Source organism: Corylus avellana, chromosome ca4 (genome assembly GCF_901000735.1).
Source record: "Corylus avellana chromosome ca4, CavTom2PMs-1.0".
NCBI lineage: Eukaryota > Viridiplantae > Streptophyta > Magnoliopsida > Fagales > Betulaceae > Corylus > Corylus avellana.
In genome coordinates this window covers 22,361,994-22,381,167 of record NC_081544.1, presented here as the reverse complement: position 1 = coordinate 22,381,167, position 19,174 = coordinate 22,361,994, and the positions used below count along the sequence as shown (strand labels likewise).

The 19,174-nt window shown below is 32.2% G+C and overlaps 1 protein-coding gene across 1 annotated transcript; it reads left to right on the top strand.

Moving 5' to 3' along the window:
- Positions 1-12,476: 12,476 nt before the first annotated feature.
- Positions 12,477-18,275, top strand: LOC132177417 (ankyrin repeat-containing protein At5g02620-like). The gene is made up of 3 exons (XM_059589723.1): positions 12,477-13,585; positions 15,561-15,970; positions 16,911-18,275. Exons 1-3 carry the CDS (start codon positions 13,072-13,074, stop codon positions 17,766-17,768), a joined length of 1,782 nt encoding a protein of 593 aa, XP_059445706.1. The 5' UTR covers positions 12,477-13,071; the 3' UTR covers positions 17,769-18,275.
- Positions 18,276-19,174: the final 899 nt, after the last annotated feature.

Sequence of the window (19,174 nt, the reverse complement as noted above, 5' to 3'; positions counted from 1 at the left end):
AAGGAAGAAACGGCGTCAAACTGAACCGTTTCAATTTTTTTAACTGGTTCCGGTTCATACATATTGAACAAAAAAAACAAAATTTTGAACCCGCAAATCTTTTAATAAATTAATGATACAAAATAAATTAAATAAAATTTTGAGCCTGCAAATCTTTTAATAAATTAATGTCGCAAATCTTTTACTAAATTTCCGGTTCATACATACTGAACAAAAAAAACAAAATTTTGAACCCGCAAATCTTTTAATAAATCAATGATACAAAATAAAATAAATAAAATTTTAAACCTACAAATCTTTTAATAAGTTAATATCGCAAATCTTTTAATGTCATAAATCTTTTAATAAATTTCCGGTGAACAAAAAAAACCAAAATTTTGAAGCCGCAAATCTTTTAATAAATTAATGATACAAAATAAAATAAATAAAATTTTGAACCTGCAAATCTTTTAATAAATTAATGTCGCAAATCTTTTAATAAATTAATGATACAAAGTAAAACAACAATTAAAAAATATGGACACGACTAATCTTTTAATAAATTAATGATAAAAAATAAAATTTAAGATTTTTAATAAATATGGACACATGTCGCAATTCTGATATGGACACATGTCACATATATTTTCATAAAACTGATCAAATAAGCTTTCAAATCTCATTGGAAGAAGAGGAAAACAGAGAGTATGCCTTAGAGAGAACGTTGTTTCCGTAGTTAGAGAGAAGGAAGAAACGGCGTCAAACTGAACCGTTTCAATTTTTTTAACTGGTTCCGGTTCATACATATTGAACAAAAAAAACAAAATTTTGAACCCGCAAATCTTTTAATAAATTAATGATACAAAATAAAATAAATAAAATTTTGAACCTGCAAATCTTTTAATAAATTAATGTCGCAAATCTTTTAATAAATTAATGATACAAAGTAAAACAACAATTAAAAAATATGGACACGACTAATCTTTTAATAAATTAATGATAAAAAAATAAATTTTAAGATTTTTAATAAATATGGACACGTGTCGCAATTCTGATATGGACACGTGTCACATATATTTTCATAAAACTGATCAAATAAACTTTCAAATCTCATTGGAAGAAGAGGAAAACAGAGAGTATGCCTTAGAGAGAACGTTGTTTCCGTAGTTAGAGAGAAGGAAGAAACGGTGTCAAACTGAACCGTTTCAATTTTTTTAACCGGTTCCGGTTCATACATATTGAACAAAAAAAACAAAATTTTGAACCCGCAAATCTTTTAATAAATTAATGATAAAAAAATAAAATTTAAGATTTTTAATAAAAATGGACACGTGTCGCAATTCTGATATGGACACCTGTCACATATATTTTAATAAAACTGATCAAATAAACTTTCAAATCTCATTGGAAGAAGAGGAAAACAGAGAGTATGCCTTAGAGAGAACGTTGTTTCCGTAGTTAGAGAGAAGGAAGAAACGGCGTCAAACTGAACCGTTTCAATTTTTTTAACTGGTTCCGATTCATACATATTGAACAAAAAAAGCAAAATTTTGAACCCCGCAAATCTTTTAATAAATTAATGATACAAAATAAAATAAATAAAATTTTGAGCCTGCAAATCTTTTAATAAATTCATGTCGCAAATCTTTTAATGTCGCAAATCTTTTAATAAATTTCCGGTTACAAAAAATACAAAATTTTGAACCCGCAAATCTTTTAATAAATTAATGATACAAAATAAAATAAATAAAATTTTGAACCTGCAAATCTTTTAATAAGTTAATATCGCAAATCTTTTAATGTCATAAATCTTTTAATAAATTTCCAGTGAACAAAAAAAAAAATAATTTTTGAACCCGCAAATCTTTTAATAAATTAATGATACAAAATAAAATAAATAAAATTTTGAACCTGCAAATCTTTTAATAAATTAATGTCGCAAATCTTTTAATAAATTAATGATACAAAATAAAACAACAATTAAAAAATATGGACACGACTAATCTTTTAATAAATTAATGATAAAAAAATAAAATTTAAGATTTTTAATAAATATGGACACGTGTCACAATTCTGATATGGACACATGTCGCAATTCTAAGCACTTTCTATGTCAAAACTCAGCTTTTATATATATATATATATATATATGAATATATGACTAGTGATCTTCGCTTCATTAGGCGTGGTCCCAGCCGATTGAGCTATCTCTTGGGGACTTGTCTTTTTTCGGAATTGATTGATATAAATAGAAAGTAAAAGCAGAAAAAATAAAAATAAAAATAGAAAAAAATATAGGGGACAAAAACAAAAAAGGAAGAACTTAAGCACCGAAAATAAATATATAAAATGACAATACTAAAATAATGGAAAAGAAATCTTCTAGCAAGGAAAAAAAAAATAAAAAAAAAATAAAAGAACTGTAGTATAATTTTTCATTGAGAAACAACTATTGGAAACTCTCACTCTCCCTCCCTCTCTTCTTTTTCCTGAATTGAGTGTGGAATTTACAAAGGAACATTGAGATATAAATAGAAAGCAAGAGAAGAAAAGAGAAAAATAAATAGAGAAAAAGAGAGAATTTGGGAACCTTTTGTTTTCTCCTTTAAGATATCAATTAAATACATTTCAAATAAAATCGAATTTGAAAACCTTTTAGTTTCTTCATTAAGACAATTAAATATATTATAAATAAAACCTATACGTTTTAATTGTCTCACATTGAGATATAAAGAGAAAGCAAGAGAAGATAAAAAGAAAAATAGAGAGAGAGAATTTGTGAACCTTTTATTTTCTTCATTAAGAAAATTAAATATATTACAAATAAAACCTATACATTTTAATAAAACCCCTAAAATGTATCACATTAATTAGATAAAGAGAGAGAAATAGAGAATTTGAAAACCTTTTGTTTTCTTCATTTAGTCAATTCAATACATTACAAATAAAACCCCTATGTTTTAATTGTCTCACTAAAAGGCTAACATCTAAAATGCCACATGTCGCAATTTTACGCACTCTCTAAGCCAAAACTCGGCTTTTATATGATATATATGATGAGTTTGCCTTTCTTTCTTTCTTGTTGCAAACTCACACTTCCATAAGATTGGGGATGCTTTCTTTCTTTATATAAGTAATGACCAAATGGTCATAATACCAAAAAAAGGTAAAACATTTGTTAATAATCAAATGGTCAAACTACAATAAAACTTGTTAAAGACTAACGGTCAAAACGGTAAAAAATCAATTAAAACCAATTTTTATTTAATAACTCATAACCAAGTAATAAATACAAACGGTCATAAAATTTATATCTCATAACCGAGTAATAAATACAAACGGTCATAAAAATTATATCTCATAACCAAGTTAAAAATACAAACAGTTATAAACCAAAATAGTTAAAGATGATTTTTATTTCTCATAAAAACTCGTGAAGATATTATCAAATGATAAAACATTTTCAAATGACTGAAAAATGAATGTTTGTAACAAATATTACAACAATCCCCTACATGTTACAAACATTAGAATAAAAGGAGATTGAAAGCATGCATCGATGTGGTACCCGAAAGTTTTAACTGCACCTAGGATAAATAAGTAGGAACTTAATGAATCGTGGTAAAGTTAAACTCTTTTAACCAAATCCACAAGTTAAACAAACTTATCATCCACATAACTTTCTTAAAAAACAAAAAATTAAATCAAATCAAATAAACAAAAAGTCAAATCAAATCAAATAAAGAAAATTGGGTTGTTTTATAGCGGGTTGACGCCTTATACAAGCTATGTGCCTCTGGGTTTCATGAGTACTCTAGAGACTTGCCAAAGTCTCATAGGAAGCGGCACCACCTCCACACTCACATACATGGCGTCCATCAAGAATGTGTGCAGAGAACATCACATCCCAACAAGTAGGGACTATAGACCCATTAAGAGTTTTAAACTCATCTTTACTCATTCTGCATCTTTTGTTATTACACCATAAAATGACTTTCATGAGCGCTCTAGAGACCTACCCAAGTCTCATAGGAGATAGCATCTCTACACTCATATATGTGGTATCCATCAAGAGTGTGTGCAGGGAACACCCCATCCCAACAGGTAGGGACTATGGATCCATTAAGAGCTTTAAGCTCATCCTTAACCACTTTGCATCTTGTACTGTCTTACACCATAGGGACGGACTCATCACTAATCTTCTCAACAAGATAGTTAATAAACATAAATTGACAATATCATACCTCATTTCACTTGCGACTTCGTTTCTCATTAAACCTCATTCATGGGATCTCCAATCACAGAGGTTGGGTATCAATCACAGTGTCATGATTTGGGTATCAGTCCTATCCCCCTTGATGCTTCTCTCACTAGCCTTCTTGCTAGTGGCATGGTCAAAGAATCTGCAGAATTCTTTTATGACCTCACAAAGTCCATGGACATATACCGGTCTCAATAAGCTGCCTCACAATATTGTGCACTTTCTCATAATAAATTCTTTGCTCTTTGCTCAAGCGATGACAGCCTGTCAATCACAATGAAAACACAAGTGGAACTGAATTAGCATATAAAAACAAATTAATTTATCAATAGGCTCATCGGCTATTTATCTTCAGTTCCTGCCTTCTCCAAAGCAACTAACTTTGACTCCATAGTAAACATTGCTATACAAGTCTGCTTTGAGGACATTCAAGAGATAGCTCCTCCAACTAGAGTAAACACATAATAGCCATTTGGTAGGCTTTGCTCATCTGAATCAAAAATGCAGTTAGCATCACAATATCCTTTCAATATAGCAGGATAATCACAATATGACATACCAAAATTAATTGTTCCCTTTAAGAATTTCAAAAATTTAGATATAGTATCACAATGACTCAATACCATGATTATGAGTATATCTACTCAATTTACTAACAATATATGGCATTTACAGTTTGTCAAAACATCAAGCTTCCAATGATTTGTGCATATTTTTCTTGCAAAAACATCATCACCATGATTCTTAACCAAGTGTATTTTTAAATCATATGGTGTAGACATAGGTGGATAATAAGAGTGCTCAAATCTTTTAAGCTCTTTTCAACATAATATGTATGAGATAAAATAATGTAATCATTATCTCTAATAACTTTAATGTCTAAGATGACATTGAGTCTACCTATATCTTACATATCAAAATTAGATGTAAGAAATCTTTTAACTTCATGCACAACATCAATGTTAGTTCAAAAAATAAGCAAGTCGTCAACATATATAAACAAATAGTGACAAATTCATTATTGTAAAACTTGCTATGCATTTACCATTAATCAAATATACATTAGAAAACATCACATTGTCAAGCTTATTATGCCATTGTTTAGGAGCTTGCTTTTAATCCATATAGGGACTTGACTATTTTGCACACGTCATGTTCTTGACCTGGGATTACTAGTCCCTCGGGTAGCTCCATATAAATTTCTTTATCATTTAGAAAAATAATTTTGACATCCATTTGATGTATAACAAATTTATAAATAGAAGCAATAGCAAATAACATTCCAATAGATGCAATTTTAGTAACCGTGAAATAAGTATCAAACAATCAACATTGTGCATTTACTTGTAGCTTTTAGCTACCAAGTCTACTATGTACTTATCTATTGTATCATCCGGTTTAAGCTTCTTCTTAAACACCTATATATAACCAATCGATTTGGTCTTAGAAGGTAACTCAACGAGTTCCAAAGCATGGTTAGACATAATTTATTCAAATTCATTATTTATAGCTTCTAACCAAAAAATGCATAAAAAAGAGATTTAACTGCTTCACCATAATATATTGGATCATCATCAACAATATAAGCAGTAAAATCTATACCGAGATTCATTTTCGTTCTAGCTCGCTTGTTTCTTCTCAATTCTTACACATCATCAACAATTTTATTAGAAGCACAAAAAAATCATGAAATATTTTTTCCTTTCTTTTTTCAAAGGAGCACATGCTCAACGATAATAACATTGTTTAGATTCAATAATATTATTGTAATCTAAAACATCACTCTTGATAATAAGGAATCTATAGCATGAACTATTATATGCAAAACCAAAAAAATCACAATCATAGGTTTTAAAACCAGGTTTCCTCATTTTAGGTTTGGGTAATATAATATTTGTCAAATACCCCCACACTTCGAGGTATTCTAAACAATGCTTATGATGACAAACAAAATAAAAGCTTCCCCCCACACTTTGGTAGATAGCCTAAAAATTGATAATCATACCATGCATAATTTATTCCAGTATTCTAATTCCTCTTCATTCTCTTGATGTAGCCAAGATTTACATGTATAAATTTATCATGCTAAATATTAATGGAATAAACCAAAAAGTCACAAGAAAATACAATTTTTAATAATAGCGCACAAATGCTTTAAGAAATGACTTCTATGAGCTCATCTTTCTAAGTATGATATGTTATTTTCTCTTCTTTCTTTTCTATCAATTGACAATTTTCTAAAGCTGTTTTAAAAAATAGTAATCACCACTTGTGATTTTTAAACATGATTCTTATAAATTATATATATATAGATTGCATATTTCAAGTTCTATCAAGATTTTAAAAATAAAATATTTTTAACTAAAACCCCAATAAATATACAAAGTATCAAGCTCAACCAAATGATAATAAACTATTATTGACTCATTTTAATAAATACTCCAATGATATCATTCTTATGATATGATAAAGTTATCATGTATCAAATGAATATCAATAATCACATATATTTTATTCTGAACCATCATATCAGAGAAATATGAAAGCTGAATGATATATATGAGAAATTACCAAATAACTTAAAGTGTTTATGCTAATTTAGCATGTCATAGCTAACATAAATGCTAGATACTATTTCTTCTTTGAAATAGATGAATCAATAGAAGCCACCACTTATCATATACAAAATTCATGTAATTATAAAAATTTTGCACCAGCTTTAATTCAATCAAGGAGCACCTTCATAACTTGAATTTTTTTCATTTTAATAAATGAAATGTATATTATGTCTTAAAAAATAAGACCTATGAATCAGAGTTTAAAACTCACAGCGGAGCCAACAGCTTTACTCCAAGATCTTTTAAAATAGATTGTCGTCACTACATACCAACTAGGTGTCATGAGAACCAATCGACTCAATACGCACACCACATCTCTTCCTCTTACTATGTGCTTACCTGCAAAAATCTTTAGCAAAGTTATATTCTCTGCACACATTTAGCAATACCTATGTATTTTTTTTCATCACAATATGAATAACTATTCACTTCTGTTATTATTAATCATCATGGATGTTTTCCAACAAGCTTAGCACAATATAAAATGCTAAGTTCTAAAATATCATAAAAGACTCAGCTTTTATTGCAAGATTCATGACCCAACAATAAAACATTATTTGACAATCAATAAATTGAATTCAAATAATTGAAAACTCTTACAATCAAAATATTTCATTTTCAATAACTACACATGAAATTAATTTTTTTTTCTTTTTCTAACAAATGAATACGAAATCTTTCCACTCAATATTTGATTTCATCTTTTTCATATGCGAATTGCATACCGCAAACTCTTATAGTATTTGACTTCTCATAAGTTTAAATACTATTGTTATGATACTAATCAAAATATTTGTGCAACCATCATACTCAACCTTTAAGATTGTTGGAAATAATTTTGGATGGTGCACAAATTCTCATTGATATAAAATCATTACAATCTAAAAATTAACAATAAAATAAATAAAATACAAGAGATGAAATGTAGAGTATGGAAAGATCTCACAATGTGCTATAGAATCACGCAAGAACGTTGTCCTTAAAGGTTGATTTGTATCTCCCGGAGTGTATAACTCAGTGCGATCGAATCCTTTGACATGTAACCTCACAGGATTAGACTATAGCGTCTATCTTCATTAAAGACGCACTTCCAGTAACGAAGAGTAATAGAACAACCCTTTGATCTTCTTGTTAAAGAACAGTAAAGAGAAAATAGAAATTGAATAGAATAGAATTCTATGCAATTAGTCTTCTAAAATAGGACTAAACTCTTTTATAAAGAAAATGAGTTTGTCTTTCTTTCTTTCTTGTTGCAAACTCACACTTCCATAGGATTGGGGATGTTTTCTTTCTTTATATAAGTAATGACCAAATGGTCATAATACCACAAAACGGTAAAACATTTGTTAATAAGCAAATGGTCAAACTACAATAAAACTTGTTAAAGACTAACGGTCAAAACGGTAAAAAATCAATTAAAACCAATTTTTATTTAATAACTCATAACTAAGTAATAAATACAAACGGTCATAAAATTTATATCTCATAACCGAGTAATAAATACAAATGGTCATAAAAATTATATCTCATAACCAAGTAATAAATACAAACGGTTATAAACCAAAACGGTTAAAGATGATTTTTATTTCTCATAAAAACTCATGAAGATATTATCAAATGATAAAACATTTTCAAATGACTGAAAAATGAATATTTGTAACAAATATTACAACACATGGTAACTAATATATCAATTTGGCATATAAATATGCTTTTTGTGATACATATATTATGGTAAAATTTCTTTTGTTAATTGTATTTATCATATTATAATAAAAATATAATATATAATGAAAAAAAATTATTTTATTATTTTATTGACGTCCATAGTAGAATGAACTCCCGCAGCCGCTTGTAGCTTAGTAGCATTAATTGATAACATTATCCTATATGACGCTATTCCATTTGACTGAAATTCATGAATCAACCGGCCAGTCAACAAAGGTTGCAGTTTCCAAGCTATCAATGGTCCCTAACTGATGGATTTGATTACACTTTTGGAGCAAATTTTAGGCATATGTCAACTTACATATTAACAATACAAATTATATCCATAAATTTCCAATGGTCTACTACTATTTATTAATATATCTCTTTATATTTCTTCTTTAATATATTATAAATTTCTAGAGCAAGAATGCGAGAGAATTAGAGAAAGGTTAAAAAGTCGGTCAGCAATAGCTACTCGAATGACGGCTGCAAACGTTGTGGCGATGCATGTAGAATGACGTGTACAAGTGTGTGCACGTGGACCAATTAGTAGCGATTTTGGTTATTCTAGAAGTATTTAGAAACGGAATAGACAGTTAGGCATGCCATGTTTAAGACTTTGTTTAAGCATAACCTACCTACTCCATATATTGACATTTTCAACATCTTAATGTGCGGTTAAAAATGAGTGATATTTAAAAATCTATTTCATAAATAATTTAACTACAAGTTCTTTATATCTTAATATAGCAGTTCATAATACTCTCCGCAGAGAAAATTACTCAAATAAGCCTTATTTATATTAGTTGTCTTAAAAATTACTGAGTTCTAGTAGAATTGAATCAGGCATATATATAACAATTCACGTAACACTTATCATATCATAGAAGTTACTTCAATTTTTTTTTTTTTTTTTTTTTTCACATATATTGTATCATATGGCACTCAATTATGCCCGAATATGCATGTGTTTTTAGATAGCTTCTGAGAAATACAAGAGGAGCTGAAAATTCTCATATTTAAAAAACTTTAAAAGCTACAACCTACCAAACTTAATAACGACTACTCCATAGTTTTCTAAATTTTGGGCATAGTTTTCAAATATTTCCCCCAACCACACAAAGCAAAAAAAAAAAAATTAAAATACTACAAATTTACAATTCAAACAATTGTGATGTCACTTGCAGCACATCAAACATGGATGGTTGAAGGGCAAATTCAGAAATATATATATTTCACCAATAATTTTATTATTATTTTCAATCCAATGATAATTTTAAAAAACATTAGGGACTAGGGTTGAGATCTCCTGTAATTTTGAAGAATTACATGGCCTACAATTTGTTTGTTTTTAACTATTTGTTTGTAATAATCGGCTGAAAACGAGCAACATAAGAAAGAGCTAACAAAAATAAAATGTCCCTCAATCATAGTTATTTTGGGAGCGGCCGAACAGCCCCAAAATCACATTTTGTAAGTAATCTACTGCTCCCAATTAAAAATGTTGAAAATGTTCGGCCATCTTCAACTTTTTTAGAAGGCGATCGAACCACTCTCAAAGTGTTTTGAGATGGTGGAGTACCCTTTTAAACTTTAACTTTTCTAATTTCTTTTTTCTCTCTCTTTCTTTTATCTATTTTGGATTTTTGGCTTCATTATTTTAGAAGATTCGTCATCTATTTATATCATATTGGACAACATTCATGATCTAATTCAGCAGATTTCCATGTAAACCACATGGAGACCATTTTCTTGGTTTCTCCCAATTTCGTTATGTATTGGTTTTTACCTGATTCTTTCTATCTTTTTTTTTTTCAAAAAAAAAAAAAAATTATTCTAATTCTACTCACATGGAAAGATGTTTCAAGAATTATTTCTAGACGGATTCGCCCAAAAGTGATTATAGATCACCAACTTAAGAACTTGATTTGATTGCACCACATGGATTTACATGTTCCAATTTGACTGTAAAAATGGGGAATATTATCCTCACCGGCCAGGCCCTTTGGAATCACTTCGTGACATTTATTCACTCCACTTTAAGTAAAGGGGATTCGTCTTTATTTTACTGTTCAAATTTTATTAAATTTTATTTTATTACATTTAACCATATAAAAAATGTGTGTAGGTTTGCATATTATACAAACTTTAATCTTACAATTCATTAGGGTGTTGTATTTTTGTTGTTTTACTTTTAATTAAGAGTACTAATTAAAGATGTATCTTACATTTTTATCAAATATTTTTCTTACAATATTGATGTGACAATATTCCCAACCAACCCTTATATCAATCATGATTTAAAAAAAAAAAAAAAAAAAATTAGAAAAACGCTAGGTATACTTCTAAGTACTTACTCTCTAATATGATAAGAAAAATCTTCATTGAATGTTAACTTAATGATTAAGTTATTAAATTTATCTCTTCTAATAAGATAATTGATAATTTAACATGGTATCAGAACCAAAGGTCATGAGTTCGAACATTGACTCCGTCAAATGACCCCTAATTTAAATTAAATATTTCACGTGCTAGGTCTCACCTATTAAAAGAGAGTTTGAGCTTACACGTGAGGGAAAGTGTTAACTTAATGATTAAGTGATTAAATTTATCTCTTCTTAAAAGTTTAAGTTTTTTGGATAAGTGGTAATTTAACATTGACCATTGACATATCAAATACATATTAACCCGTTTAAAATTCAGTGATGATTTTCACTGTCATATCAATAAGTAAACACTTGCAAATAAGTACTTACAAGTTCATGCACCATTTCTCAAAATCTAAAGAATGATTAAGATATCATATCAGCATTATAAAATATGATAAATGCTTCTTTGCATTATAACATCCATTTTCCCGTATTTTTTCATTGATTTAGTATATTTTTTCGCTGATTAGTACGCTCCATTTATTATTGGTGTCTTTTGTTTTTCTTTTTCCTTTTGATTAAGGATAAATAAAACATGTTTACTTAACATAGATGTACATAAAATGAACATCATTATATATATATATATATATATATATATATATATATATATATCGAATAAAAACATGATATATAACATATTTTTCGACAAATAAAGATGCGTAAGAAGAATGGGTCAATGAGTACTGCACAAACAAACAATCTAGTTAGGCCACAACGGTCGGTGACGATAGATATATTGTGATTCCATCGTGTCTGCTTTTCCTTCGGCTCTGGTTGCCTTTCGCTTTGACTTGGAGCCACTTGGCTCCTTTCAAACGACTATAATTGCTATTTCTGAAGAAAACGACAATGGCGGCCAATAATATCACCACCATACGCATATATGCAGGTGATTGTTGTGGAGAGGATAAAAAAGTAATAATCAAATTTTCAATTTTTCTTTGTATCGGAATCGGGTGGATAATATTTGTTTAGACCCGATAAACAATTATTTAACCTTCTCTGAACTTGCAACCCTTTCCATATATAGACAGTTAGCCTTTATTACAAATATAAATTTCATTTCCATGCAATTTGGTTCTTAAAAGTCGTAAAGGAATTACTAATCTGTTTCTTAATGGTTTAAAAAAAAAATTAATTATATCACAAAGCTATAATTAAATTTGAGAAACAACCAATGTAGGAAAAAATAAAATACATTAAGATTTGATTAAGTTATACAAGTTCCAATTAGTCTCGATATTCAAGCTTTCAACTTGTTCTAATAATTAATGAGTACTAGTTTTGCAGTAGTTTGTCCTTTCACTTCAACGTTTCTTTTGAAGTTATCTTATACGTTGAAATTCGAGTTCTCAATGTGGTACATAAAATATCAAATAATTAAAAAAAGGTAAAAATGAATAAATAAATAAACGTTCTTTATCCTCACTTCCCATGAGTAAAAACTTCAGATAAAGTAGCTTTATTAAAAGATATGTTGCTGTCTGTGTGTGCGTGCGGTCCTGCTGTCTTCAGCAATTACTAGAGAAACCAAAGGTGGCCTTGCTCTCGCTCTAATAATGATGTTTTCTCAATTTCTCTTCCTGGGTTGGTCTCAGAAAAACATCAGGTTTTGAGCTTCTGATCTGCTGAGTCCTTTTTGTAACTTGTAGAAATCAGTTTTTGGGTTTTCAGATTCAGTGGAAGTGTCAACTGGGTTTTTTTCTGCACATCAAAAATCTAGCGGGAGAGCTTAATATCAAGGTATATAACATTGATTGTCAGCTTGTGAGAAAGAAAGGTTTTGATTCCTAAATTGGGTGACTTTCAGTTTGGAAAGGAATAACTTTCTCTGTAGGAAGATTGGAGTTCAAGTGCAAAAAAGTGTTTTGATTTATCTGCCGAAGGTTTTTTTGCTTCAAAGAAATCTGGGGATCAGAATCTCAACCTAGTGGAGGTGATACGTGTGGAGACATACTGAGAATTTGCTGCAACAGTTTTTGTCTGATCATGGACAAATAGAATCCCAAATACAAGGAAGGGGATTTCTTTGAGATTTTCTGCTACTTTCGGTGGGATTTTGCGGGTGATCATGGAGAAACAGAAGAGCTTTAGGGGTGCTACAATGGAGAGACAACAGACTTTTCGCGGGGTCGATGAAAAGCAGGGTCATGCTCGTGGGGCAATGGAAAAACAACAGAGTTTTAAAGGGGTTATGGAGAAGCAAAAAAGTTTTCGAGGGTTGATGGAGAAGCAGAAGAGCTTTCGCATAGTCATGGAAAAACAGCTGAGTTTCATAAGTGGTGATAGGAGGAAGAGCAAGGATTCGCCGGGAAAAAGAGGAGACTTGCCCCTTCATTTGGCGGCTCGGGCAGGGAATTTAAGTAGAGTGAGGGAGGTTCTTCAGAGTTGTGATGGTGATGAGGCCAAGAATTTGTTGGCAAGGCAGAACCAGGAGGGGGAGACTCCCCTTTATGCTGCGGCGGATAATGGGCATGCTTTGGTTGTTGGGGAGATGTTGAAACATTTGGACCTGCAAACCGCATCTATTGCTGCCAGGAACGGGTATGATCCGTTCCATATTGCTGCAAAGCAGGGTCATCTGGGTAAGAATGTAAACCGATTGCTTGTCTTGCAGATAATCCCCATTATTGCTATTCTTGATACCCAATCTTAGTAGTAGTTTGTTGATTACAACTCCATTGATTTAGATGAAAATCTGGCCATTTCATAGTAGCTTAACCATTTTAGGCAACTAGGTGTTGATCATGTTCAACTGGCATGGTTGTCACGTTGTACATGTATGTGATAATGAAATTGGCTTCCTTCAGGTTCTTCACGGAAATTTCTAGGAAATATGTCATCTCTTGTTATTTAATTCACTCCATATTATTGAAATTCATCACAGCCTTATCCAAAGGTGTGGAAATTATCTTTCTGCCAAAATAGACAGTCGTTGCTCATCTTTCCCCCTTCATTCTTTAGCTCTCTTTATTTGCTTGATTGTCATGTAGATGCCCTTAAAAAGTTATTTGTCCCATTTATCTTTGGTAGGAGTTGAATTGTTGTTGCATAATCTAAAGTAGGTGGTTAAAAAAAAAAAAAACAATTAGGGTCATGCAAAAAATTATCATGACTTAGGGAAGTACTAGCGACATCTATGCTATTAGTCCAAAATGACCAATTGAAGCTACAATTGTAGCTCTATAAAATCAATTATACTAAGGAACCAATATGGACTTAGTACCTATTCTACAACTTCGCAATTCACTTGCCTAATGTAGGACTAACTTTATAGGGCGTCATCTCTCCCACTCAAATCCCCTGACATTCTTGTCAGAGCCCACGCTACGCTGTAGTGCTCTAGTTTCAATGGTGTTACTAGGTTGCTCCTTGGTACCGTTTGTCATAACCCCAAAAAGTGTTATCCATAGCTATGCTATTACTTCAAAAGAACTAGTTGATACAATTGGAACTACTTGAAAGTCCAATCTTGCTTTGTTGCATGGCTGCCAAGTCCCAAATTGGTTTCTTACTAAGTTAAACTAAACTTTGTAAGTGATTTCAAGGACCTCTGGTTGTAACTTCGACTAGTCCTCTTGGCTTAACCTCGCAGATGTAACTAGTGCTTTAGTGTTTTCAGAGGCCTCTACTTGTAACTTCGACTAGTCATTTTAGAGTAACCGATCATATGTGGCTAGTGCTTTCTTGAGTTGAGAATCGAAATAATTGATGTCATTTCTTGAGGAAAAAAAGTCTCTTTAATTATGACCTAGTATGCGTATTTGAAATGTGATAAGAACCCATATACTTTCCTTGGTCATTGTTGTGTACGCTTAAAGGAAAAAGGATACTGAAAATATATTCTTCAAAATGGAGTACAGAGTTTGTACCTCTAATTGAGCTAGAGAATCGATGATATTACATGCCTCTTAATTGAGGTTGCAGTATGGACATGCTCTAAACTCTACATTCTTCATTACTGTACTTTCTCATTTTGAAGTGTGTTGATCTGATATAATGTAGGTTAGAGATATAGCTTGGTGAAGGGTTTGGTGAAAGGCTTCTCTGTATGTCTGTGGCAGTAATCCATGTTTGTGTTATGTTTTGTTAAGAAGCCTATATGTGCGTTAATTTTCAGTTAATTTGTTTTAAAATTGAACATACTATTTCTGATTCTGAGTTCAACCAATATGGCATCAGCAATCTCTGCGTGTTTGTTTTTTCTCGTCCCCCCATTGAGAGTTTCATAGAATTCCTGAAATTGTACTTACAGGGAGTGGGTAAGCATGTGCAAGTTTGTGTGCATGCATGTGCATTACTCTCTTTCCTTATTGGTTACTTCAGGCTGTCAATATAAGGAACTTATATAAGACCCCATAATATACTACGGTCATCTTGATACTGGTTGTATTGCTTCAATCTACTTATCATTATTGTCATTTAAATTTGTAAATTATTGTGTAAAAATAATAAGTTTGTATAGGGATTTACCAATTAAAATGTTATTCATTGTCTTGAAGATTTTCTTCTCTCTCATTATACTGACCAATGGGAAAAAAAAAAATCTAAATCTTTCAGAGGTGTTGAAGGAACTTTTGCAAGTATTCCCCAACTTGGCCATGACCGCAGATCTCTCCAATTCAACGGCTTTACACACAGCTGCTACTCAGGGCCACATTGACATAGTCAACCTTCTTTTGGAAACAGACTCCAACCTTGTTAAGATAGCCAAGAACAATGGCAAGACTGTCCTTCATTCTGCTGCGAGGATGGGGCATTTGGAGGTTGTAAAGGCCCTACTAAATAAAGACGTAAGCACTGGCTTTAGGATTGATAAAAAAGGCCAAACTGCATTGCACATGGCTGTGAAAGGGCAAAATGAGGAGATTGTGCTGGAACTGATAAAACCTGACCCATCGGTTTTGAGTTTGGAGGATAATAAGGGAAACACAGCGTTGCATATTGCCATAAAAAAAGGCCGTGTTCAGGTGCTTCCTGATTTCTTTATTTTTCAACTGTTATTCTTTTTCAATTTATATAAATCAATGCAGTGAATTCACTCTACAAAATATGTCAATGCTCTGTTTTCTCATCCAAAACAACAAGTATATGCACTGGTTGATGTTTCCACTAAAACTAAGTTTTGTGATACCTGTTAAGGCAAGAATTAATATGTTCCAATTATAAGCAGAATTAAATGTTAGAATTCAAAAGTCTAGAACTGCAATTTTGGTTCGTTGGCATTGGAATACCAAATCTACGTCCTTATTTAGAAGGGGACTTGCAAGCACATGGATAGGTGTGAGTGAATATACAACTTGCTAAGCATGTAGCTAATATACTCGAAAGTTACTTAACTGATTGCTCAATGTCGCAATCTCAGCATTTCAGGGATTGGGGATCTTCCTTCAAAAACGATACACATACAGGGAGTGTCTTTTTATCTTCTTTTCTCCAGTTATTATAAAGGATGATTTAATCATTTACTTCTGTTATTGTTTCAAGGTCTCAGATGATATCCTGACAGAAATAACATATAATCTGTTCTTTACTTGTTCACTTCTCTCTTTTTAAGCTTGCATGTAACTTATGCCTCGAAATATTGTATTTTCTTATGATGACAGATGCCATACTGCTTATGTTTTGACCAGTCTTTTTCTATGTAATTATACAATCTCCCCCCTCCCCTCTTCGCTACTGCTGATTGATTGAGGAGGGAAGAATCTTGGTACAATGATATAGGATGAAACTACCTTGCGACTGGGATTTTAACCAAAGCGAAGCTATGTCTAACCAGATAATGAATTCTGTTTATGATTGAGATAAAATGTTGAAATATCCTAACTTCTTCATTTCAGTTTTATTTCTATTTCCTGTTTCTACTTGGTTTCTTACAGTCTTTTGAAATTTGGCTTCATGTCATTGCAGAATGTACGTTGTCTGATGTTAGTTGAGGGTATTAATATCAATGCCATGAACAAGGATGGAGAGACCCCTCTTGACATTGCAGAAAAATATGGATCTCCAGAACTAGTCTCCATTTTAAGGGAAGCAGGGGCCACCAATTCTAAAGACGGAAAACCTCCAAGTGCAGCAAAGCAACTTAAGCAGACTGTCAGTGACATAAAACACGATGTCCAATCACAACTGCAACAGACCCGTCAAACTGGTTTCAGGGTCCAGAAAATTGCAAAGAAGCTAAAAAAGCTTCACATTAGTGGTCTCAACAATGCCATAAACTCTGCAACTGTTGTTGCAGTTCTCATTGCTACTGTTGCTTTTGCAGCCATCTTTACTGTACCTGGCCAGTATGTTGAGACTAAAATTGCGAATACTTCGCTTGGACAGGCCAATATAGCAAATAATCCGGCTTTCATAATCTTCATCGTGTTTGATAGCCTGGCATTATTCATTTCCCTGGCTGTTGTTGTAGTCCAAACATCCGTAGTCGTTATAGAACAAAGGGCGAAGAGGCAGCTTGTGTTTGTGATTAACAAGCTTATGTGGCTGGCTTGTCTCTTCATTTCAGCTGCCTTCATTTCTCTGGCGTACGTGGTGGTGGGCTCACACTCCCAATGGCTTGCCATGTGTGCTACAGTAATAGGTGCTACAATCATGCTTACTACCATTGGCTCCATGTGCTATTGTGTCATTTTACATAGAATGGAGGAGAAGAAATTGAGGAACATAAGGAAAGCTGAGAGCCGATCTCGTTCTTTCTCTGTTTCTATGGCATCAGAACCTGAGATTTTGAACAGTGAATATAAGAGGATGTATGCACTCTGATATCATTGGAATTTGGGAGAAGTAAAGCATAAGTTGGAAGGATTGGATAGCCTAATATACCTCAATCTATAGCTTAATATAACTATCTGCCCCGCCTGCCCAAGTAATCAACACATGGTTGTACGAGCTCAAGCTGAGGTTTTCTGTGAGTACAAGAAGAAATGAAAAGAGTACTTGACATCAGCAATCAGGTGAAGAGGGTATGAGGTTGTTCAAATTGTCATCTAGTGCTTGCTTTGCACCTACACAAAAGCTTCATTTAAAAGGGTACCCCAATTTCCTTCTCCTGCTGGTCCTCTATGGTATTTACATTGCCATGATTTAGATAAGTAATCAAATTGTATCCTAGAGATCAGTATAGAATTTGTTAGAAGCTCAAGAGCAGGCTGGGGGTGCCAACAATTAATGTCTATTTAACTACAAGCTTTGGAGGTCATAGATACTCCATTTATGTGCAAATGCTGTAGTGGCTTATGATGTTAATAATCAGCTTGCAATTTCTTTTTCTCTTCTAAATTTATGTTTAATTTGATTGGAACTCCAGTAAGTGTGCCATGTGACCATGGCATTGGGGCCTTAAAAATGAGTGGCTTTGGGTGTGTATGAAAGCAACTTTGAGGAAGAACATCCATGTGACCATGGCAGTGAGACAGAGAATGAATTTAAGTTATAAAAGTAAAATGCTTCTTATTGTATCATTTTTAGGGCCTTGGCTGTTATATATTGTTTGCAGCGAAGGCCATTTGAGATGCTTACTGCTAATATACCCATTAACATGACCAAATGTGATAGTCTTGAAAGCTAGTTTAGAGTGTGCTGGCGTTTTTGTTTTTGTTTTTTTTTTTTTTTTTTGAGTGTTTGACTATTTGGGCATTAGATCATTTGATAAGTGCTGACCATAAATAATGAAACAAGGAAAGGTTCCAAATGTTATGAATTTAAGACGTTGAATTATCCTTGCCGGCTTTGGAATTTATACAGCTTGGACTAAAACTCCGTTTACTTCGACGTAAAATGGTTTTCAGAAAATGATTTATGTATTTTACAATGTTTACTTCGACGTAAAATAGTGGTCAACGGAAAATATTTTCTTTTTGACCGAAAATTTTTCTTTAATTTTCGAAAAATAGTTTACGGTTTTGAAAACCGTAAACTATTTTCCGACTATAAGCATCTCATTCTTAAATCGATGGACTTTGCCAAGACTCGCCCAAAACCTTGCTGGGACTTGATCGGGACCTCCTCGGGACTCGCCCGGGACCCACCTAGGACCTGCTCAGGACTTGCTCGGAACCTGACCGGTACCTACTCGGGACCCGCCCGGGACTTGCCCGGGTCCCGCCCGGAACCCTCTGGGACTCTCCCGGGACTTGATCGGGACCCTCCCGGGACTAGCCCGGGACTTG